The sequence below is a fragment of the Theropithecus gelada genome, chromosome 6, assembly GCF_003255815.1.
Source record: "Theropithecus gelada isolate Dixy chromosome 6, Tgel_1.0, whole genome shotgun sequence".
Classification (NCBI taxonomy): domain Eukaryota; kingdom Metazoa; phylum Chordata; class Mammalia; order Primates; family Cercopithecidae; genus Theropithecus; species Theropithecus gelada.
In genome coordinates, this window is record NC_037673.1 from 126,003,602 (window position 1) to 126,021,012 (window position 17,411).

The window sequence follows — 17,411 nt, forward strand, 5'->3', positions numbered from 1 at the left end:
GAGTTGGGGAGGAGTCTCTACTTTTTCTCTTGTTGGGAATAGTTTCAGAAGGAATGATACTAGCTCCTCTTTGTACCTCTGGTAGAATTCAGCTGTGAATCCATCTGGTCCTGGGCTTTTTTATGTTGGTAGCTATTAATTACTGCCTCAATTTCAGAACTTGTTACTGCTCTATTCAAGGATTCAACTTCTTCCTGGTTTAGTCTTGGGAGGGTGTATGTCTCCAGGAATTTATCTGTTTCTTCTAGATTTTCTAGTTTATTTACATAGATGTATTTATAGTATTCTCTGATGGTAGTTTGTATTTCTTGTGATCAGTGGTGATATCCTCTTTATCATTTTTTATTGTGTCTATTTGATTCTTATCTCTTTTCTTATTTATTAGTCTGGCTAGCGGTCTATCTATTTTGGTAATCTTTTCAAAAAACCAGCTCCTGGATTCATTGATTTTTTGAAGGGTTTTTTGTGTCTTCATCTCCTTCAGTCTGCTCTGATCTTAGTTATTTCTTGTCTTCTGCTAGCTTTTGAATTTGTTTGCTTCTTGCTTCTCTACTTCTTTTAATTGTGAAGTTAGTGCTGATGTTAGATCTTTCCTGCTTTCTCCTATGGGCATTTAATGCTATAAATTTCCCTCTAAACACTGCCTTAGCTGTGTCTCAGAGATTCTGGTATATTGTATCTTTGTTCTCATTGGTTTTAAATAACTTATTTATTTCTGCCTTAATTTCATTATTTACCAAATAGTCATTCAGGAGAAGGTTGTTCAGTTTCCATGTAGTTATGCAGTTTTGAGTGAGTTTCTTAATCCTGAGTTCTAGTTTGATTGCACTGTAGTCTGAGAGGCTGTTTGTTAAATTTCCATTCTTTTGCAGTTGCTGAGAAGTGTTTTACTTGCAATTATGTCGTCAATTTTAGAATAAGTGTGATGTGGTGCTGAGAAGAATTTATATTCTGTTGATATGAGATGGAAAGTTCTGTAGATGTCTATTAGTTCCACTTTGCCCAGATCTGAGTTCATGTCCTGAATATCCTTGTTAATTTTCTGTCTCATTGATCTAATATTGACAGTATGTGGGAGTCAGAGTCTCTTTGTAGGTCTCTAAGAACTTGTTTTATGAATCTGGGTGCTCCTGTATTGAGTGCATATATATTTAGTATAGTTAGCTCTTGTTGTTGCATTGATCTCTTTACCATTATGTAATGCCCTTCTTTATCTTTTTTTTAAATCTTAAAGTCTGTTTTATCAGAGACTAGGATTGCAACCCCTGCTTTATTTAGTTATTTTGCTTTCCATTTGCTTGTAAATATTACTCCATCCCTTTATTTTGAGCCTATGTGTGTCTTTACACATGAGATGGGTCTCATGAATACAGCATACGGTTAAGGGTTGACTACCCAATTTTCCAGCCTGTGTCTTTTAATTTGGGCATTTAGCCCATTTACATTTAAAGTTAGTATTGTTGTGTATGAATTTGATCCTGTCATTATGATGCTAGTTGGTTATTTTGCCTGTTAGTTGATGCAGTTTCTTCATAGTGTTGATGGTCTTTACAATTTGGTATGTTTTTGCAGTGGCTGGTACTGGTTTTTCCCTTCCATATTTAGTGATTCCTTCAGGAGCTCTTGTAAGGCAGGCCTAGTGGTGACAAAATCTCTCAGCATTTGCTTGTCTGTAAAGGATTTTATTTCTCCTTCACTTATGAAACTTAGTTTGGCTAGATATGAAATTCTGGGTTGAAAATTTTTTCTTTAAGAATGTTGTATATTGGCCCCCACTCTCTTCTCGCTTGTAGGGTTTCTGCAGAGATCTGCTGTTAGTCTGATGGGCTTCCCTTTGTGGGTAACGTGACCTTTCTCTCTGGCTGCCCTTAACATGTTTTTCTTCATTTCAACCTTGGTGAATCTGACGATTATGTGTCTTGGGGTTGCTCTTCTCAAGGAGTATCTCTGTGGTGTTCTTTGTATTTCCTGAATTTGAATGCTGACCTGTCTTGCTAGGTTGGGGAAGTTCTCCTGGATAATATACTGAAAAGTGTTTTCCAACTTGGTTCCATTCTCCCTGTCTCTTTCAGGCACACCAATCAAATATAGGTTTGGTCTTTTCATATAGTCCCATGTTTCTTGGAGGCTTTGTTCGTTCCTTTTCATTCTTTTTTCTCTAATCTTGTCTTCACACTTTATTTCATTAAGTTGATCTTCAATCTCTGATATCCTTTCTTCCACTTGATCAATCCGGCTATTGATACTTGTGTATGCTTCACGAAGTTCTTGTGCTGTGTTTTTCAGCTTCATCACATCATTTCTGTTCCTCTCTAAACTGGTTATTCTAGTTAGCAATTCCTCTGACCATTTTCAAGGTTCTCAGCTTCCTTGCATTGGATTAGAACATGCTCCTTTAACTCGCAGAAGTTTGTTATTACCCTCTTTCTGAAGCCTACTTCTGTCAGTTCGTCAAAATCATTCTCTGACCAGTTTTGTTCCCATGCTGGTGAGGAGTTGTGATCATTTGGAGGAGAAGCAGCATTCTGGTTTTTGAAATTTTCAGCCTTTTTGCACTGGTTTCTCCCCATCTTTGTGGATTCATCTACCTTTGGTCTTTGATGTTGGTGACGTTCAGATGGGGTCTCTGATTGGATATGCTAATCCTTTCTGTTTGTTAGTTTTCCTTCTAACAGTCAGGCCCCTCTGCTGCAGGTCTGCTGGAGTTTGCTGGAGGTCCACTCCAGACCCTGTTTGCCTGGGTATCACCAGGAGAGGCTGCAGAACTGCAAAGTTTGCTGCCGGTTCCTTCCTCTGGAAGCTTCATCCCAGAGGGGCACCCATCAGATAGCAGCTGGAACTCTTCTGTGTGAGGTGTCTGTCAACCACTGCTGGGAGGTGTCTCCCAGTCAGCCTACACAGGGGTCAGGGACCCACTTGAGGAGGCAGTCTGTCCCTTAGAATAGTTCAAACACTGTACTGGGAGATCTGCTGCTCTCTTCAGTGCTGCATGCAGGAACGATTAAATCTGCTGAAGCTGCACCCACTGCCGCCCCTTCCCCCAGGTGCTCTGTCCCAGGCAGATGGGAGTTTTATCTGTAAGCCCCTGATAGGGGCTGCTGCCTTTCTTTCAGAGATGCCCTGCACAGAGAGGAGGAATCTAGAGAGCCAGTCTGGCTACTGTAGCTTTGCAGAGCTGCGATGTGGACTATGCCCAGTTCGAACTTCCTGGTGGCTTTGTTTTCGCTGTGAGGGGAAAACCACCTACTCAAGCCTTATTAATGGCGGATGCTCCTCCCTCCTCCAAGCTCGAGCATCCCAGGTCGACTTCAGACTGCTGTGCTGGCAGCAAGAATTTCAAGCCAGTGGATGTTAGCTTGCTGGGCTCCATGGGAGTGGAATCTGCTGAGCCGAACCACTTTGCTCCCTGGCTTCAGCCCCCTTTCCAGGGAGTGAATCGTTCTGTCTTGCTAGCATTCCAGGTGCCTCTGTGGTATGAAAAAAAAATCTCCTGAAGCTAGTTAGGAGTCTGCCCAAATGGCCACCCAGTTTTTTGCTTGAAACTCAGGGCCCTGGTGGTATAGGCACCTATGGGCAACTCCTGCTCTGCAGGTTGCAAAGACAGTGGGAAAAGCATAGTATCTGGGGCCAGAATGCACCATTCCTCAAGACACAGTCCCTCATGGCTCCCCTTGGCTAGTGGAGGGAGTTCCCTGACCCCTTGTGCTTCCCGGGTGAGGCAATGCCCCACCTGCTTCTGCTCGTCCTCTGTGGGCTGCACCCACTGTCTAACCAGTCCCACTGAGATGGGTAACTTAGTTGGAAATTCAGCAATCACCTGCCTTCTGCGTTGATCTCACTGGGAGCTACAGACTGGAACTGTTCCTGTTCGGCCATCTTGCCAGCCACCCTCCAGTCTTTTTCTAATATATACTGTGAACTTCCCTAAGAACAGTTTTCATTTTAGGTTACACATTTTTAATGTGTTCTTTTTTGTAATGACTATGTTAAAATATTTTCTAATGTCAATTATACTTTTTTAAAAAATAACTTTTGAACACTTGTACTATCTCCCTACTACGTATTGTTGCATGTATTTTAAATTTTGGGAGATATTAATGTTAACGTTTTAGGTATTCAATATTTGTTTATAGTATTTATATAGCCAGTCATCCTGGTGCTCTTCATTTCTTCCTGCGTTTCTGTGTTTCAATTTGCGATGATTTTTCTTTCTGTCTGAAGAAACAGTTTTTGTATATAGGAAAACATTCTTATGATACCTTTATTTTCAAAAAAGTTGTTTCACATAGTATAGAATTAGAGGTTGACAGATTATTTTTTATTATAAAACTTTAAACATGCCATTTCATTATTTCCAGCTTGTGTTGTGATGTTGCAGACACCTGTCAGCTTTATTGTTGTTACTTTGAAATAAAGTTTTCTTTTTTTCCTGGGCACTTTTAAGATTCCCTTTTTTTCGTTTTTATTTTCAGCAGTTTTGAGTTGTGTTTTGTTGTGTTTGTTTTGTTTGATTCTGCTTGTTGCTTCCCATGCCTTTAAATTTCTTGGACTATTTTTTAGAGCAGTTTTAGGTTCACAGCAAAATTGAGTGTAAGATACAGAGGTTTCTCTTACACCCCCTGTCCACACATATGCATAGCCTCACCTGTTGTCAACATTCACCACTAGAATGGTACATTATTTTTACAACTGATGACCTTACATTCACACATTCCTATAACCAAGCCCACAGTTTTCATTAGAATTCAGTCTTGGTATTTTAAATTCTATGGGTTTAGACAAATGCATAATAGTATCCACATTATGGTATCATATGGAGTAGTTTCTCTGCCTTAAAAAATCTTTTGTGTTCTACCTATTTATTCCTTCTTCCCCTCTTAATCCCTGGCATCCACTGATCTTTTTACTTTTACCATAGTTTTGCCTTTTCTAGAATGTTATATAGTTGAAATCATGCAATAGGTAGCCTCTTCAGACTAGTTTCTATCACTTAGTAATGTGTAATTAAGTTTCCTCCATCTTTTTCCATGGCTTGATAGCTCATTTCATTTTAGCACTAAATAATATTCTGTTGGATAGAGATACCAGTTTATGAATCCATTCACCTTTTCCAAGTTTTGGCCATCATGAATAAAGCTGCTATAAACATCCATGTGCAGGATTTTGTGTGGACATACATTTCCAGCTACTTTGGGTAAATGCTAACTAGCGTGATGGCTGGATCATATGGTAAGAGTATATTTAGATTTATAAGCAATTGCCAAACTGTCTTCCAATGTGGCTGTACCATTTTGCTCTCTAATCAGCAATGAATGATGGTTCCTGCTGCTTCACATTCTCTTCAGCATGTGGTGTTATCCATGTTTTGAATTTGGGCCTTGCTGAGCTGTGTTTATTCTGTGTTGCCTTACAATTTTTTTTTTGAAATACACTTAATCATTAATTCTCAAATAAATATCGTATTTTGTTGTCTGTTTCCTCTAAGATTGAAATTAGAAGAATGCAACACCTGTGATTGTGTCTCACCTATATACTATGTTCCTTTTTAAAACATTTTCTAATCATTTTCTTCTCTTGCTGGAATTTGGGTAGTTTAAATTAATCAATCCAGGAAACTATTTCTGTCTCCTCCTATGTTTAATCTGCAGTTACATTATCTATTAAGATCATAATTTACTGATTATAATCTAATTATATATGTCATTATATAATCTACTGATTATAATCTACTACTAGAGATCATAATCTGCTCATCTCAAATACTGTAATTTTCAAATCAAGAATGTCTGTTTGATTTTTTTATAAATCCCAATTATTTGAGAGTTTCTGCATCTTTTATCAATTTTGTCTAACTTTTACTCAATGTTCTTTAACATATTGATCCCAATTATTTTAAAATCTCATCTGCTAACTGCTATATTTGGTCACTCCTTGGTGACAGTTTATTGTCGTCATTTGTTCAAATGGACCTGCTCATGCAAGCCTGGTATTTTTTGAATCAATGATTAATTTTTAAAAATCTCTGCAGCAATGAGGTTTCAGATGATATTATTATATAGGAGAAATTATTTAGTCTTTCTTTGTCTAGACAGATGGTATGGGAACTAATGATCTAATTTGGGACTGTATTGTGTCACAAGTTCACATGGAGATTCTGTTCGGCTCTTCAGAGGGTTGGGATTTTGCTATTTAAAATACCATTCCATGCCAGTTTTAGAATATGGCAGTTTTCTTGAAGGAGAATATTCTATGGCTTCTCAATTCTCCAGTTTTGTTACTCCAGCTTGTGTGACTATCAAAATCTCCAGCCTTTTATGGACAGGAAAATCCAGTGCTGGGTGGCCCCTCCCACCCCCAGTTTTTTTTTTTCCTTTTTTCTTCTGCAATTGTCCTCTTCTGGTTCAAGTCCAGCTTTTCAGTTCCTAGTTCTTTCTAAAAAATCAGCAAATACTACCAAGGAAAAAGTGCCTTTAGTGATTTGGCACACATTTGAGAGTCGCTCCTATTTTTAGGATTTAAAAACTTCTAGTCTTTTTTGTTTCTGTAGTTCACTGATGGCTTTACAAATACTATTTTCTGTTTTATCTAGCCTTCCTAGTTGTTTCCAACAGGAATATTGGACCACTATGAACTACTCTACACTGTGTACCACTGGCTGTGTTATGTAATGAATGGATACGTTTACTTCTACAATATTTATTATTTCCACTGTAGTTTCTCTTCTTTGATCCATACATTATTTAAAACTGTTTCAAAATATCCACTTATTAGGAGAAAGAAGAGAGGGAGGAATTGGAAGGGTAACCATTTTTGTGTGGATTTCTAATTTTATTGCAATGCAGTTAGAGAATATTAACTCTATGACATTGTTCTTTGTTTATGTAGTAAGTGTTGTTTGGTGGCATTGGCAACTTTAGAAAAAGTTCGATGCATGTTTGAACATAATATGAATTTTCTAATTGTTAGATATAAAGAGTGTGTGTGTGTGTGTGTGTGTGTGTGTGAGAGAGAGAGAGAGAGAGGAAAAAAATTAAACTTTTTAGATGGAATATATTCTCTGTATTTTTATTTCTATATTTTCATCTATTGAATCTATAATTATTGAAAGATCAATTATTGATACTAGTTTAGAATTATCTATTTTAATTTTATCATTAGTTTGAGATGAAATTATGATATACATATATATTAAATGCTATCAAATATTTCTTATAATTATATAATTCTTCCTTTTATGCATAATAATATTTTTACCTCAAGGTATATTTTGTAAAATATTGTAACAAGTTCTTTGGGGGTTCTTGTATTTGGTGATTCTTTTTTGTTGGATTAATGTTTTTATTATTAAGCTTTACATGTGTTCTCTATAGCCAGATATATAGGAATTTTATTAAACCCAATCCAAGAAGTTTTTAAAGCAAGCTCCTTTTACCCTAATTTGACTACTAATATATTTTACTTTATTTCTGCTTTCATTTTACCAGATATTTTCTCTTCAGTTGTTTTCTTTTTTACTTCTATTGCAATGATTAAGTTGTTCTTATTTTCTTTTCCCCCTATTATTTTGTCAGTTATTAATTATAGTTCTTTATTTCAGTACTCATTTGAAAAAGTACATATTCTTATATTAACATAGTCTAAAATTAGTTATCATTTCTATCCTGAGTCTGAACAATAGTAGAGTTTAAATTTCTTCATGTTTTATCTAATTTTATGATGTTGAATTCACTATATTACTTCCTTCATTGCATAAATCTCACACAACTCAAAACTTAGACATTATTATTACTATCACTTATTTTATTGAGAATGTTTATGAAGATTTTCATGCCAGTTTTCTTATATTCACCCCTTGTTTCTATGTTCAGCTTCCTTTTTTCTGTAGCACTTTTTTTTTTACTAGTTCCTTCACCGAGGGTCTTTTCCAGATTAATGCTTACTGTAATAGATAACATTTAAATTTTCATTTATACTTTTGTGTAGTTATATATACATTATAATTACATATATTATCCAAATGTATAATGAATATATATACACAAGTACATTACAATTGTGTATATTATACATTTGTGTATTTACTTGAACAAATTTTGTCACATATCAGTGAAAGTTTTTATTCTCAAAAAACTGTTTATTACACCAATAATTGTATATGAAGTATCATGATGAAGTGGTTTCTTTCTCTAACTTACAAAAAGATGTATTTGGGTTGTGGTGGCCCAGTAAATGTGAACGTCAAACTCTCTCTATGTTAAAAAAGTATTTATTTCATCATCATTTTTCTCTGTTTTTTATATCTGTGGTCTCTCTCTTCACAGGCAACCATTTCTTTACTTGGTTTATAATTATGATTTGTGAGCTCATATTCAGTGGAACTTGTTTCCCCTCTGAGAATTTCATGTTTGCTGAGGTGATAAAGTGTCTCATCATAGTCATATTTCATTTGTTATCACAGGACTGGCAAAGATCTCCACATAATAGGATCAACTTTTACGTTACATATATGGCTTAGTATTTCTTAAGCTTCATACTGATGTTCATGTGCTCATGGTAGCCTTGGGTTTTGATTTCTAGCATACTCAGATTCTTTTTAAGCCAAGTTTTCTTGATACTTCCCTGCACTGACAGATTCTTAAAGTTATTTTCAAATATGCTGGATGGTAGTTAACAACAGCATTTTCAGGCTTTTTGATTTATGCATGAATCTCCATTCCCTACTCACCACCACCTGTGCTCAGACATTTTGAAACCACACATTTAGTTAATGAGTTATATATCTTATCTGATACTCAGGCAGTGGCAGCATCATGATTTTCTCTCTCCAGATTTGAAGTTTTTTAAACTTTAATTTTGCACCTGGGAATTATTGTTTCTTCTTCAACCTCAGCTATACATTCAAAAAAATGTATATTACTTATAATTTGTCATTTCTATGTGCTTTTAGCAAAAGGGGATTCAGTCTACCATGATGCTAGAATGCATAAACAACATTTTAATATCCATACAATATTCTATCTTATTTGATCAGAGATTTATTATAGCTTTTATTATACTCCTTTCTCTTTCTAGATCAGTTTTTGTCTCAGTATTCATAAAAACCGCACTGTTAAGAGTGGTGTAAATTACTTTAACGTTTAAGAAAATCTGGAAGGCTTTTTAAAAATCTGTTTTAAAATAGAAATTAACTCCGCTGATACCAAACTTATAATTTCCATAAGAGTACTTTTACATTCTTAGATCACCTTCTTGTCTTTTAATGAAACAGGCAGATTAATAGCCAGCTAGCAAGACAACTTATTATTTTAAAATGTTTTCAAAGCCCAATTTGAATTTAATCATGTAAATAGGTTTTATATTATCTGGGTACCATTCTTATATCATTCCAAATTGTTTTCTTATTAATCGATAAAATGAATTTTGATTCTTCACAATTACATTTTTATTGGATTGCATTGGGTCACATTATATGTTAGTCTTTGTTTCAGACAATTTCACCTGAGCAGTTCCTTTAACACACTCTTTACTGAGGAAATCCTAAATACAGTGTTGATGCAGAAATGTGCTACATGGCTGGCACACTTCAAAACCCAAAGCCACCACCTATATGAGAGACATTAACTTTCATAAGTATCTGCTTGCCCTTTTCTCTGTTTAGTCCTTTGTTCAGGAACTCCCTTCAACTCCCATTGCCTTTCCCTGGCTAACCCCTGTCCATTCAATGATATCACCAAGTTGTTGCCTCTCTCAAAGCCTTTCCTGCTTAGATTTTTCTCTACCTTATTTCCCTTTTATATTCTTCCATAATATCTTATGTATATCTTTATGTGTTAATGAGCAGATTTTAAAACGAGTATTTTAAAATCACACTTTTTTTTTTTTTTTTCCTGAGATGGAGTCTTGCTCTGTTGCCCAGGCTGAAGTGCAGTGGTGTAATCTTGGCTCACTGCAACCTCTGCATCCCAGGTTCAGGCAATTCTCCTGCCTCAGTGTCCCGAGTAGCTGGAACTACAGGCACGCACCACCACGCCTGGTTAATTTTTGTATTTTTAGTAGAGACGGGGTTTCACCATGTTAGCCAGGGTGGTCTCGAACTCGTGACCTCAGGTGATCCACCTGCCTCGGTCTCCCAGAGTGCTAGGATTACAGGCATAAACCACCACACCCAGCCAAAATCATACTCTTAAAGTCATACTCAGCATCTTTGCACCTTCACTGCTTGTCATGTATTACGATCTTTCTTTCGTTAAATGCTTCAAATAATAGTAAGACTTATAGTAAGACTCACAAAGTACAATCATAGGATCAGTAATTAACTGAAGCTTCGCCAGGAGTTTGTACCAAGAGTGCCTGGATTTTGAACTCAGGTAGCTTAGCTAGTGCTTAAAAACAGCACTTCTGGAGCCCAAAGACTTATTTTTGTTAGAATGCATCCATCTGATCACATAAAAACTCTGATCTCTCCATTAGCTCCATTATTGGAAAATGCATCTGGGATGGTTTTAGGAGTCTGTGATCATCTTATGAGGTGTGTCATAATAACATCTGGCATGTGTTTTGTTTTCTGATGAGAGCTTCAATTGACTTCTTGTTCATGACTTGACTCATTTTAAGTTGAGAAATGAGAAGGTTGTTTTTGTTTGCTTTTTATTTCCAGAATTTTTTGTATTAAAAAAGTAGTTTGAGCTGGGCAAAGTGGCTCACGTCTGGCCTCCCAGCACTTTGGGAGGCTGAGGTGGATGGATCACTTGAGGTCAGGAGTTTGAAACCAGCCTGGCCAATAATGGTGAAACCCCGTCTCTACTTAAAATACAAATTAGCTGGGTATGGTGGTAGGTGCCTGTAATCCCAGCTACTTAGGAGCCTAAGGTAGGAGACTCGCTGGAACCTGGGAGGTGGAGGTTGCGGTGAACCAAGATCACGCCATTGCACTCCAGCCTGGGCAACAGAGTGGGACTCTGTTTCACAAAAGGGCCTGTATTGCATCTATCTTTAAATAACATATGTGTTAATTCCTTTCCCCTTTAACCTCATCTCTTATTATAATAACAAACATGTGGTTTCTTGAACTGAAAAGCTAAGCTTTTAAACAGAATAATGCAAGTCATTTAAATTAGTCACGGTTACAGTCATTCTCCATAACTTTCAAATCAAAGAAAAATTTCTTGGGGTTCCAAATCTAAGAACAATGGAAGTTAAATTTATCAGAGTCTCAGTTGAAGATTCTGACTTTACACTTGAGTAAAATAAGAATAGGAATAGATGGTCATTTTAAGGGTTCTTTTGGGTCATTTTTGGTCTTACAGACCACACCCTAGTCTACAAGAAGTTCTACTAATTACCATTCACATTTCGTAGACATGATTATCATGTTTATTAGACTTTAATTTTCTCATGATAAAACTGTATCTTTTTGTTCATATGAATATGTGATGGTATGATATTTTGAATACATAGTTGTAATCATACTTCTGTGTAAGTATGTGCTCATCGTTTTTCAATATTTTATATTTTATTAACATATTTTATTGCATAAACATGTTATTATATTATAAACTACTGTCTTTATCATCATATTGTTTTACATGACCATATTGTAGTCATTGATTTCCTATAACCGGGTGTTTATGGGTTTCTATAATCCAGAATTCCAAGAGAGGCCACTGTTCCCTCTTTCTCTTCCCCTGTATCATAGGGCTGGAACAAGAAACAAACAAAAGTTGTATATTTGTCATATTCCTCCGGTTCCCCACTGGTGCTTCTAAACCCAAATCTCTCTGATCTTGAAGTTTTTGAGCCTTAGCATGTTAAAGCTGTGATTGATCTTGATTCTCACCCACATTTCTTATGGATATTGGCCACCTACCATTGTCCCAAGTTCTTTCTGATCGTGTGCAATTTCATGTTGATTATTATTAGTCCACCCAACACTATTTAATAATTATTTGAACTCAATCTAGATGACCTCTACCTGCACCCTTCTTTACTCTTGTGACAATACCTAGTCATGTGATCTCAGAACTTTCTCTCTGAAATCTTTTTTTTTTTTTTTCTTTTTTGAGATGGAGTCTCTCTCTGTCACCCAGGCTGGAGTGCAGTGGCGTGATCTTGGCTCACTACAAGCTCTGCCTCCGGGGTTCATGCCATTCTCCTGCCTCAGCCTCCCGAGTAGCTGGGACTACAGGCGCCCACCACCAAGCCCGAAATATGTTTCGTATTTTTAGTAGAGATAGGGTTTCACCATGTTAGCCAGGATGGTCTCGATCTCCTGACCTATGATCCACCCGCTTCGGCCTCCCAAAGTGCTGGGATTACAGGCGTGAGCCACCGTGCCCAACCTCTGAAATCTTAAATCCCTAAGTCTCACTCCCTGATAAAATACTTTCTTTGTAAAACGTCTGCTGTTTTTCATCATTGGTGATTCCATTCTCTTTACTACTGTATTCTTTTCTCAAATTATCAGGCTCCCTCTAACCTTACTTTTTTACTCATCCCCCATAGATCCCTGTAAGTGTTATGCCTTCTTTCACTTTCAACTTCACTGACAGCTTTTATACCTTTGGTCTTCCTCCACATGTGATCTACAAAACTTCAACCTAAATTGAATCTAAATGGACTCGTCTTTGTTTCAGCCACTAGGTTGAATATCACTCAACTGAGTACTATGTTAGTGCTACTCCAAACTCATGCACTCCGTCCTCAGCTGAAGCAACATGTTTTCTGACTCATTACATTAAGCACTCCTGTAGTACTTATTCAGCGCTTCCATATTTCCCTAAGTGGCTATTTCAATCTGTGGATCGTTTCCCAAATATTACTAATAAACTTCCATTCACCTTTGACCTATATATCAAATCATGTTGCCTCCTTCTTCACTCAGACATGCAATGATATCAGAAAGTTATTTCCTTACGTTAGTAAGGTATTCTATGAATACCTTCAGCAAACATCATATGCAACTGTGAAACTGTAAACATTCCTATTAAACTCAGAAGGAAAAATAAGGAGATCAGTATTGCCCACATATTTCAATAGTACGTTCGAAATCCTAGCCAATGCAAATTGGAAGAAATAAGAATTGGAAACAAGTGGCAGTACTATTTTTATGTGGGGAAAGTATGAGATTAGAATGGATACTGGAGAAGACATGTAAAACTCATTACAGTGACTGAATTGTATATGTCCTAGGCCATGAGACAAACAAGTATATGACATGATGATAACCCATGTTAGCTGAGTTTTAAATCTGAACAGGGTGATGGGACTGTTTTAGCTGTGGTGAAAAAAGTGGCAAAATATATGGGAATCTTAAGAGAAAATTTGTACTAATCAATGGTAGCAGCATGCTAATTATAGTGAACTTGATTTAGTATTTTGGGGGGACATTTAATCTCAAAGTATTATTTTATTTTCAAATGCTATAACTTTTAATACTCTATTTAGAGGAGATATTTTCTTTTATCCTCCTTCCTTCTTTTCTTTCTTCCTGTCTTCTTCCATTTGATTATAATACAAAATTAATTATCTCAAAATCTTCGTTTTCCACTCTTTGTTGTATTAATATGATTTAGCTTTCTTAAAATTCATGTTGTTATGTTTAAATCAAATTTTAAAAAGTTTTTATTTCATCTGTTGTTTAATAGAACTATAATTTAAAAATATGATTTTCCTGCTTCTCCCCTCCTCTTCTCCCTTCCCCAGTCCCTCTCTGTGTATCCTTACCTTCATCTTTCTGTCCTATTTTTTCTTGATTTAACTTTGAAGTAATTTCAGTTACCTTAATAAGCCAAATGAAGTAACTGGGCTTATCATCTGTCTATTCATCCATCCATCCACCTAACCACGCATTCATTAAGGAGTCATTTCATCTATTTATAGATGATAAATTTCTATAAAATCTATTTTAATTTGTAAAGATATAAAAAAAACACTACATCCATATGTGTATTTCATATTTTTGCTATTTCTTCATGTAGTCATATTTCTTAAAATAATATGTTTATTCTACCTTTTGCTTAAAGATTACATCTCTACTTTCCTGATAGGACTGTGGATACCAGGCCTTGACATTCTGCCCGAAGGTTTAAATGAGTTGTTTAGAACTTCAGATATAGTTTCAGCTAATCTCCGTTTTCAACCCTCATGCATTGCTTCTCCCTAGACTATGTGTGCCTCAGTCTTGAGACTTTCTGGAGTTCCACCAATTCAGAAGTTCTCTTCTCATCAAAAATCTTCCTCTTGACATTTAGGCTGTAGCTTTCACTAAATCTGTTCATATGCTTCCCTGAATTTTCTAACTTTCCCAAACATGGGCAAGGTGATTCTTTTAACATTTTATTAAAATAATTTATTTAAATTATATTTTGTTTCTGGAGAGAGAGAAAAGTCACAAGCAGTCAGTTGACCATCTTTAATTAGGGCAAGCTCTGCATTAAATTTTTTTTCAGAAACAAAATAAATATCCAGCAGATGGATTCAAAGGTGAAATTAAATCCCCATTCCATCATGTTTAGTAATTATGTGATCTTTGGTAAATCAGAACTTCCTAGGCCTAAATATCTTCATCTATAAAAGGAGTTTAAAATTTATTTTATAAGGATATGGGAAATACAGAACATATAATGTATCAAAAATAATTGATATTAAAATAACTTTTGTTATTTGAAAATAACATTATAACTTATAATTGGTAACAATTCATTTTCTGAAATGATTATTCAAGTATATGTCTTAATTAGTAAAACAGAACATAAATATTTGACTAAAGAATATTAAGGAGTTTAAATATTTCCCTTTTTACTGATAATTTAAACCAAAAGATCAAATATCTTGCTAAAATTTTGTTAATTAATATTTCAGTATCATATACTATGCAACATACCATTTTGCCAAGAAATTTTCAAATAAAATATTTCTGGTATTTCAAATATGACAGATAGCTCTATGCCATATTAAAATAGTATTTCATAAATATAATTTCACAATTGTATCAATTCAAAATATAAATGTAAGTTCAAGACTGCCTTATATGTAGTTTATTTTGCATTAATATTTTTTCAAAACTATGTTCTTCACAATAATTGAATATATTTAAATTAATCATTGCTGTTTTATTACATTTTCTAAGTTGTAACTATTCATTTGTCTTACATGATGAAATTGGTATTTATAACATATATTCTTATTCCTTTGGAATTTGATAATTGGTAAAATAATTTTATCTAAAATATGAAAATGAAAATGATATGAACAGTTTTTTGCCTGGCTTATACATATACACTTGTCCCTAAAATTTCATTTATTAGGGCTAGATTTCACAGATTAATACTGACATTTTAGTCATGACAACTGCCATTTTCATCCCTGCAGCGAGTAACTAGTAAAAAATTTGCATATTCTCAGCTAATAACTACTAAAAATTTTGCATATTCAGACATATAATAATTAATGTTTGTATTTTTTAGGTATAGCTTACTTGAGTGGAATGTGTAGTGAAAAGAGAAAATGTATTATTGCTGAAGACAATGGCTTGAATCTTGCTTTTACAATTGCTCATGAAATGGGTCACAAGTAAGTAAAAATCATGGCTATGTTAAATATGTTAGCATATAACTTTGTAATTTGAGTTACTGAATTACCTGGATATCTTTTGATTTTTTTCTGGGCTTCAAGTTTTTGAAAAACTAGGGAGAAAAGAAGGGGTGAAGACCGAATACATTGAAAGAATGTCTTTTGAGTGTTGCAACTATTCCTGCTTCTTTGAATAAAATCTTATTACATTATTAAAATCCTTAGCAAGACAGTCATTACATAGTGCATGATTGATTTCACTACAGATTTTTAAATGATACAAATATTTCCATAATCATGAGACTACAAAGCTATAAACTTTTCAAACATTCACTCAGTACAAATGAAAGTAATTCCAGCCTCTGGTACTACCTGTATTTGTTATTACCAGGCACAAGTGAAGGAATTAACCCACATGATTTAGATGTAATGTACTTGAAAGACAATGAAATTAGACATATAATTAACATGTATTGAATATTAACTATGTCTCAGGAACAGTTATAAACATTTTCAATAGATTAGTTCATTTAATACAAAACCCAAAGAAGTAGTTATTGTTCTAATTTTCATTTCACTGAAATTAATAGCAATAATTAGTAATAGCAACACTTACATAGTACTTACTATTAATATTTGCCAGACATGCTTTTAAGTGCTTTGTATATATTCACAACAATTTTGTGATGTGTTATTAGTATACCCATTTTATAGGAAAAATACTGAAATATAGAGAATTTACCCTCCTGAAATTATTAAAATGGTAATTGTTGAAGCGAGGGGTTTGAACTCAAGCCATTCAACTCAGGTCAGATTGTTCCATAACATTAACAAACTGTTCCATTAAGTTATCTGTTATCTTCTGGCCTAGATTCCTCATCAGTGAATTGGGATAATACCTTTGTTTTGGGATTAGTTTAGGATTCAAATTACATAAAGCTATGATCATATTTTTAGGAAGTTTATTAAAGTAGAAATGGCGGCCTGGCATGGTGGCTCATGCCTGTAATATCAGCACTTTGGGAGGCTGAGGCAGGTGGATCACGAGATCAAGAGATCAAGACCATCCTGGCCAACATGGAACCCTGTCTCTACTAAAAATACAAAAATTAGTTGGGTGTGGCGGTATGCGCCTGTAGTCCCAGCTACTAGGGAAGCTGAGGCAGGAGAATCACATGAACCCAGGAGGTAGAGGTTGCAGTGAGCCAAGATTATGCCACTGCAGTCCAGCCTGGCGACAGAGCAAGACTGTATCTCAAAAAAAAAAAAAAAAAAAAGAAATGGCACAGGTTAGGGAATCAGACTTAATTTCGAATGCAGGCTTCCCTAATTGCTGGCAGTATCAGCAGTATAAATGCAAGTATTTTAATTGGACTCAGATTTAGTGAGGCCCTACTAGGGAGGTGATCTTTATGGAGGGACGGCTCTTTAGTTAAAGACATATTTAGTTTGGCCTTCAGTGTTTGAAAAATTCAATTAGTTGCCAACATTAAAAAAGTATAAATTTGACATAAAAGTAAGATTTGCAGACCTGGTAACACTCAACCCTGTCCCATATGGCAACCATTCCTGGGAGCTGGGTAGCATCTGTACCCTTTAAATTAGACCCATCTTTCTCAGTTCATCAGAGGCCACAACACCCTAGTATGGTACACCCAGCTCACTTCATTTTCATTATATTCCTGGAGTCTGTAGGCAGTTGAGTAAAGTTTAGTTGGCAGTGGAATTTGATTGGTAAAAGAAAGATTAGAAGAAACAATTTACATCGGACATGACAGTAGTTGATTTAAAAAGTTATTCAAGTAAACACAAGTGATCAGATCCTAATTACACAGCTCATT

At 35.3% G+C, this 17,411-nt stretch overlaps 1 protein-coding gene across 1 annotated transcript in view; it reads left to right on the forward strand.

Moving 5' to 3' along the window:
• Positions 1-17,411, forward strand: part of ADAMTS19 (ADAM metallopeptidase with thrombospondin type 1 motif 19) — a 287,425-nt gene that overhangs the window by 128,229 nt on the left and 141,785 nt on the right. The window contains exon 8 of the mRNA XM_025388260.1: positions 15,465-15,570. Coding sequence (XP_025244045.1) covers positions 15,465-15,570 — 106 coding nt within the window. The remainder of the gene's footprint in view (positions 1-15,464; positions 15,571-17,411) is intronic.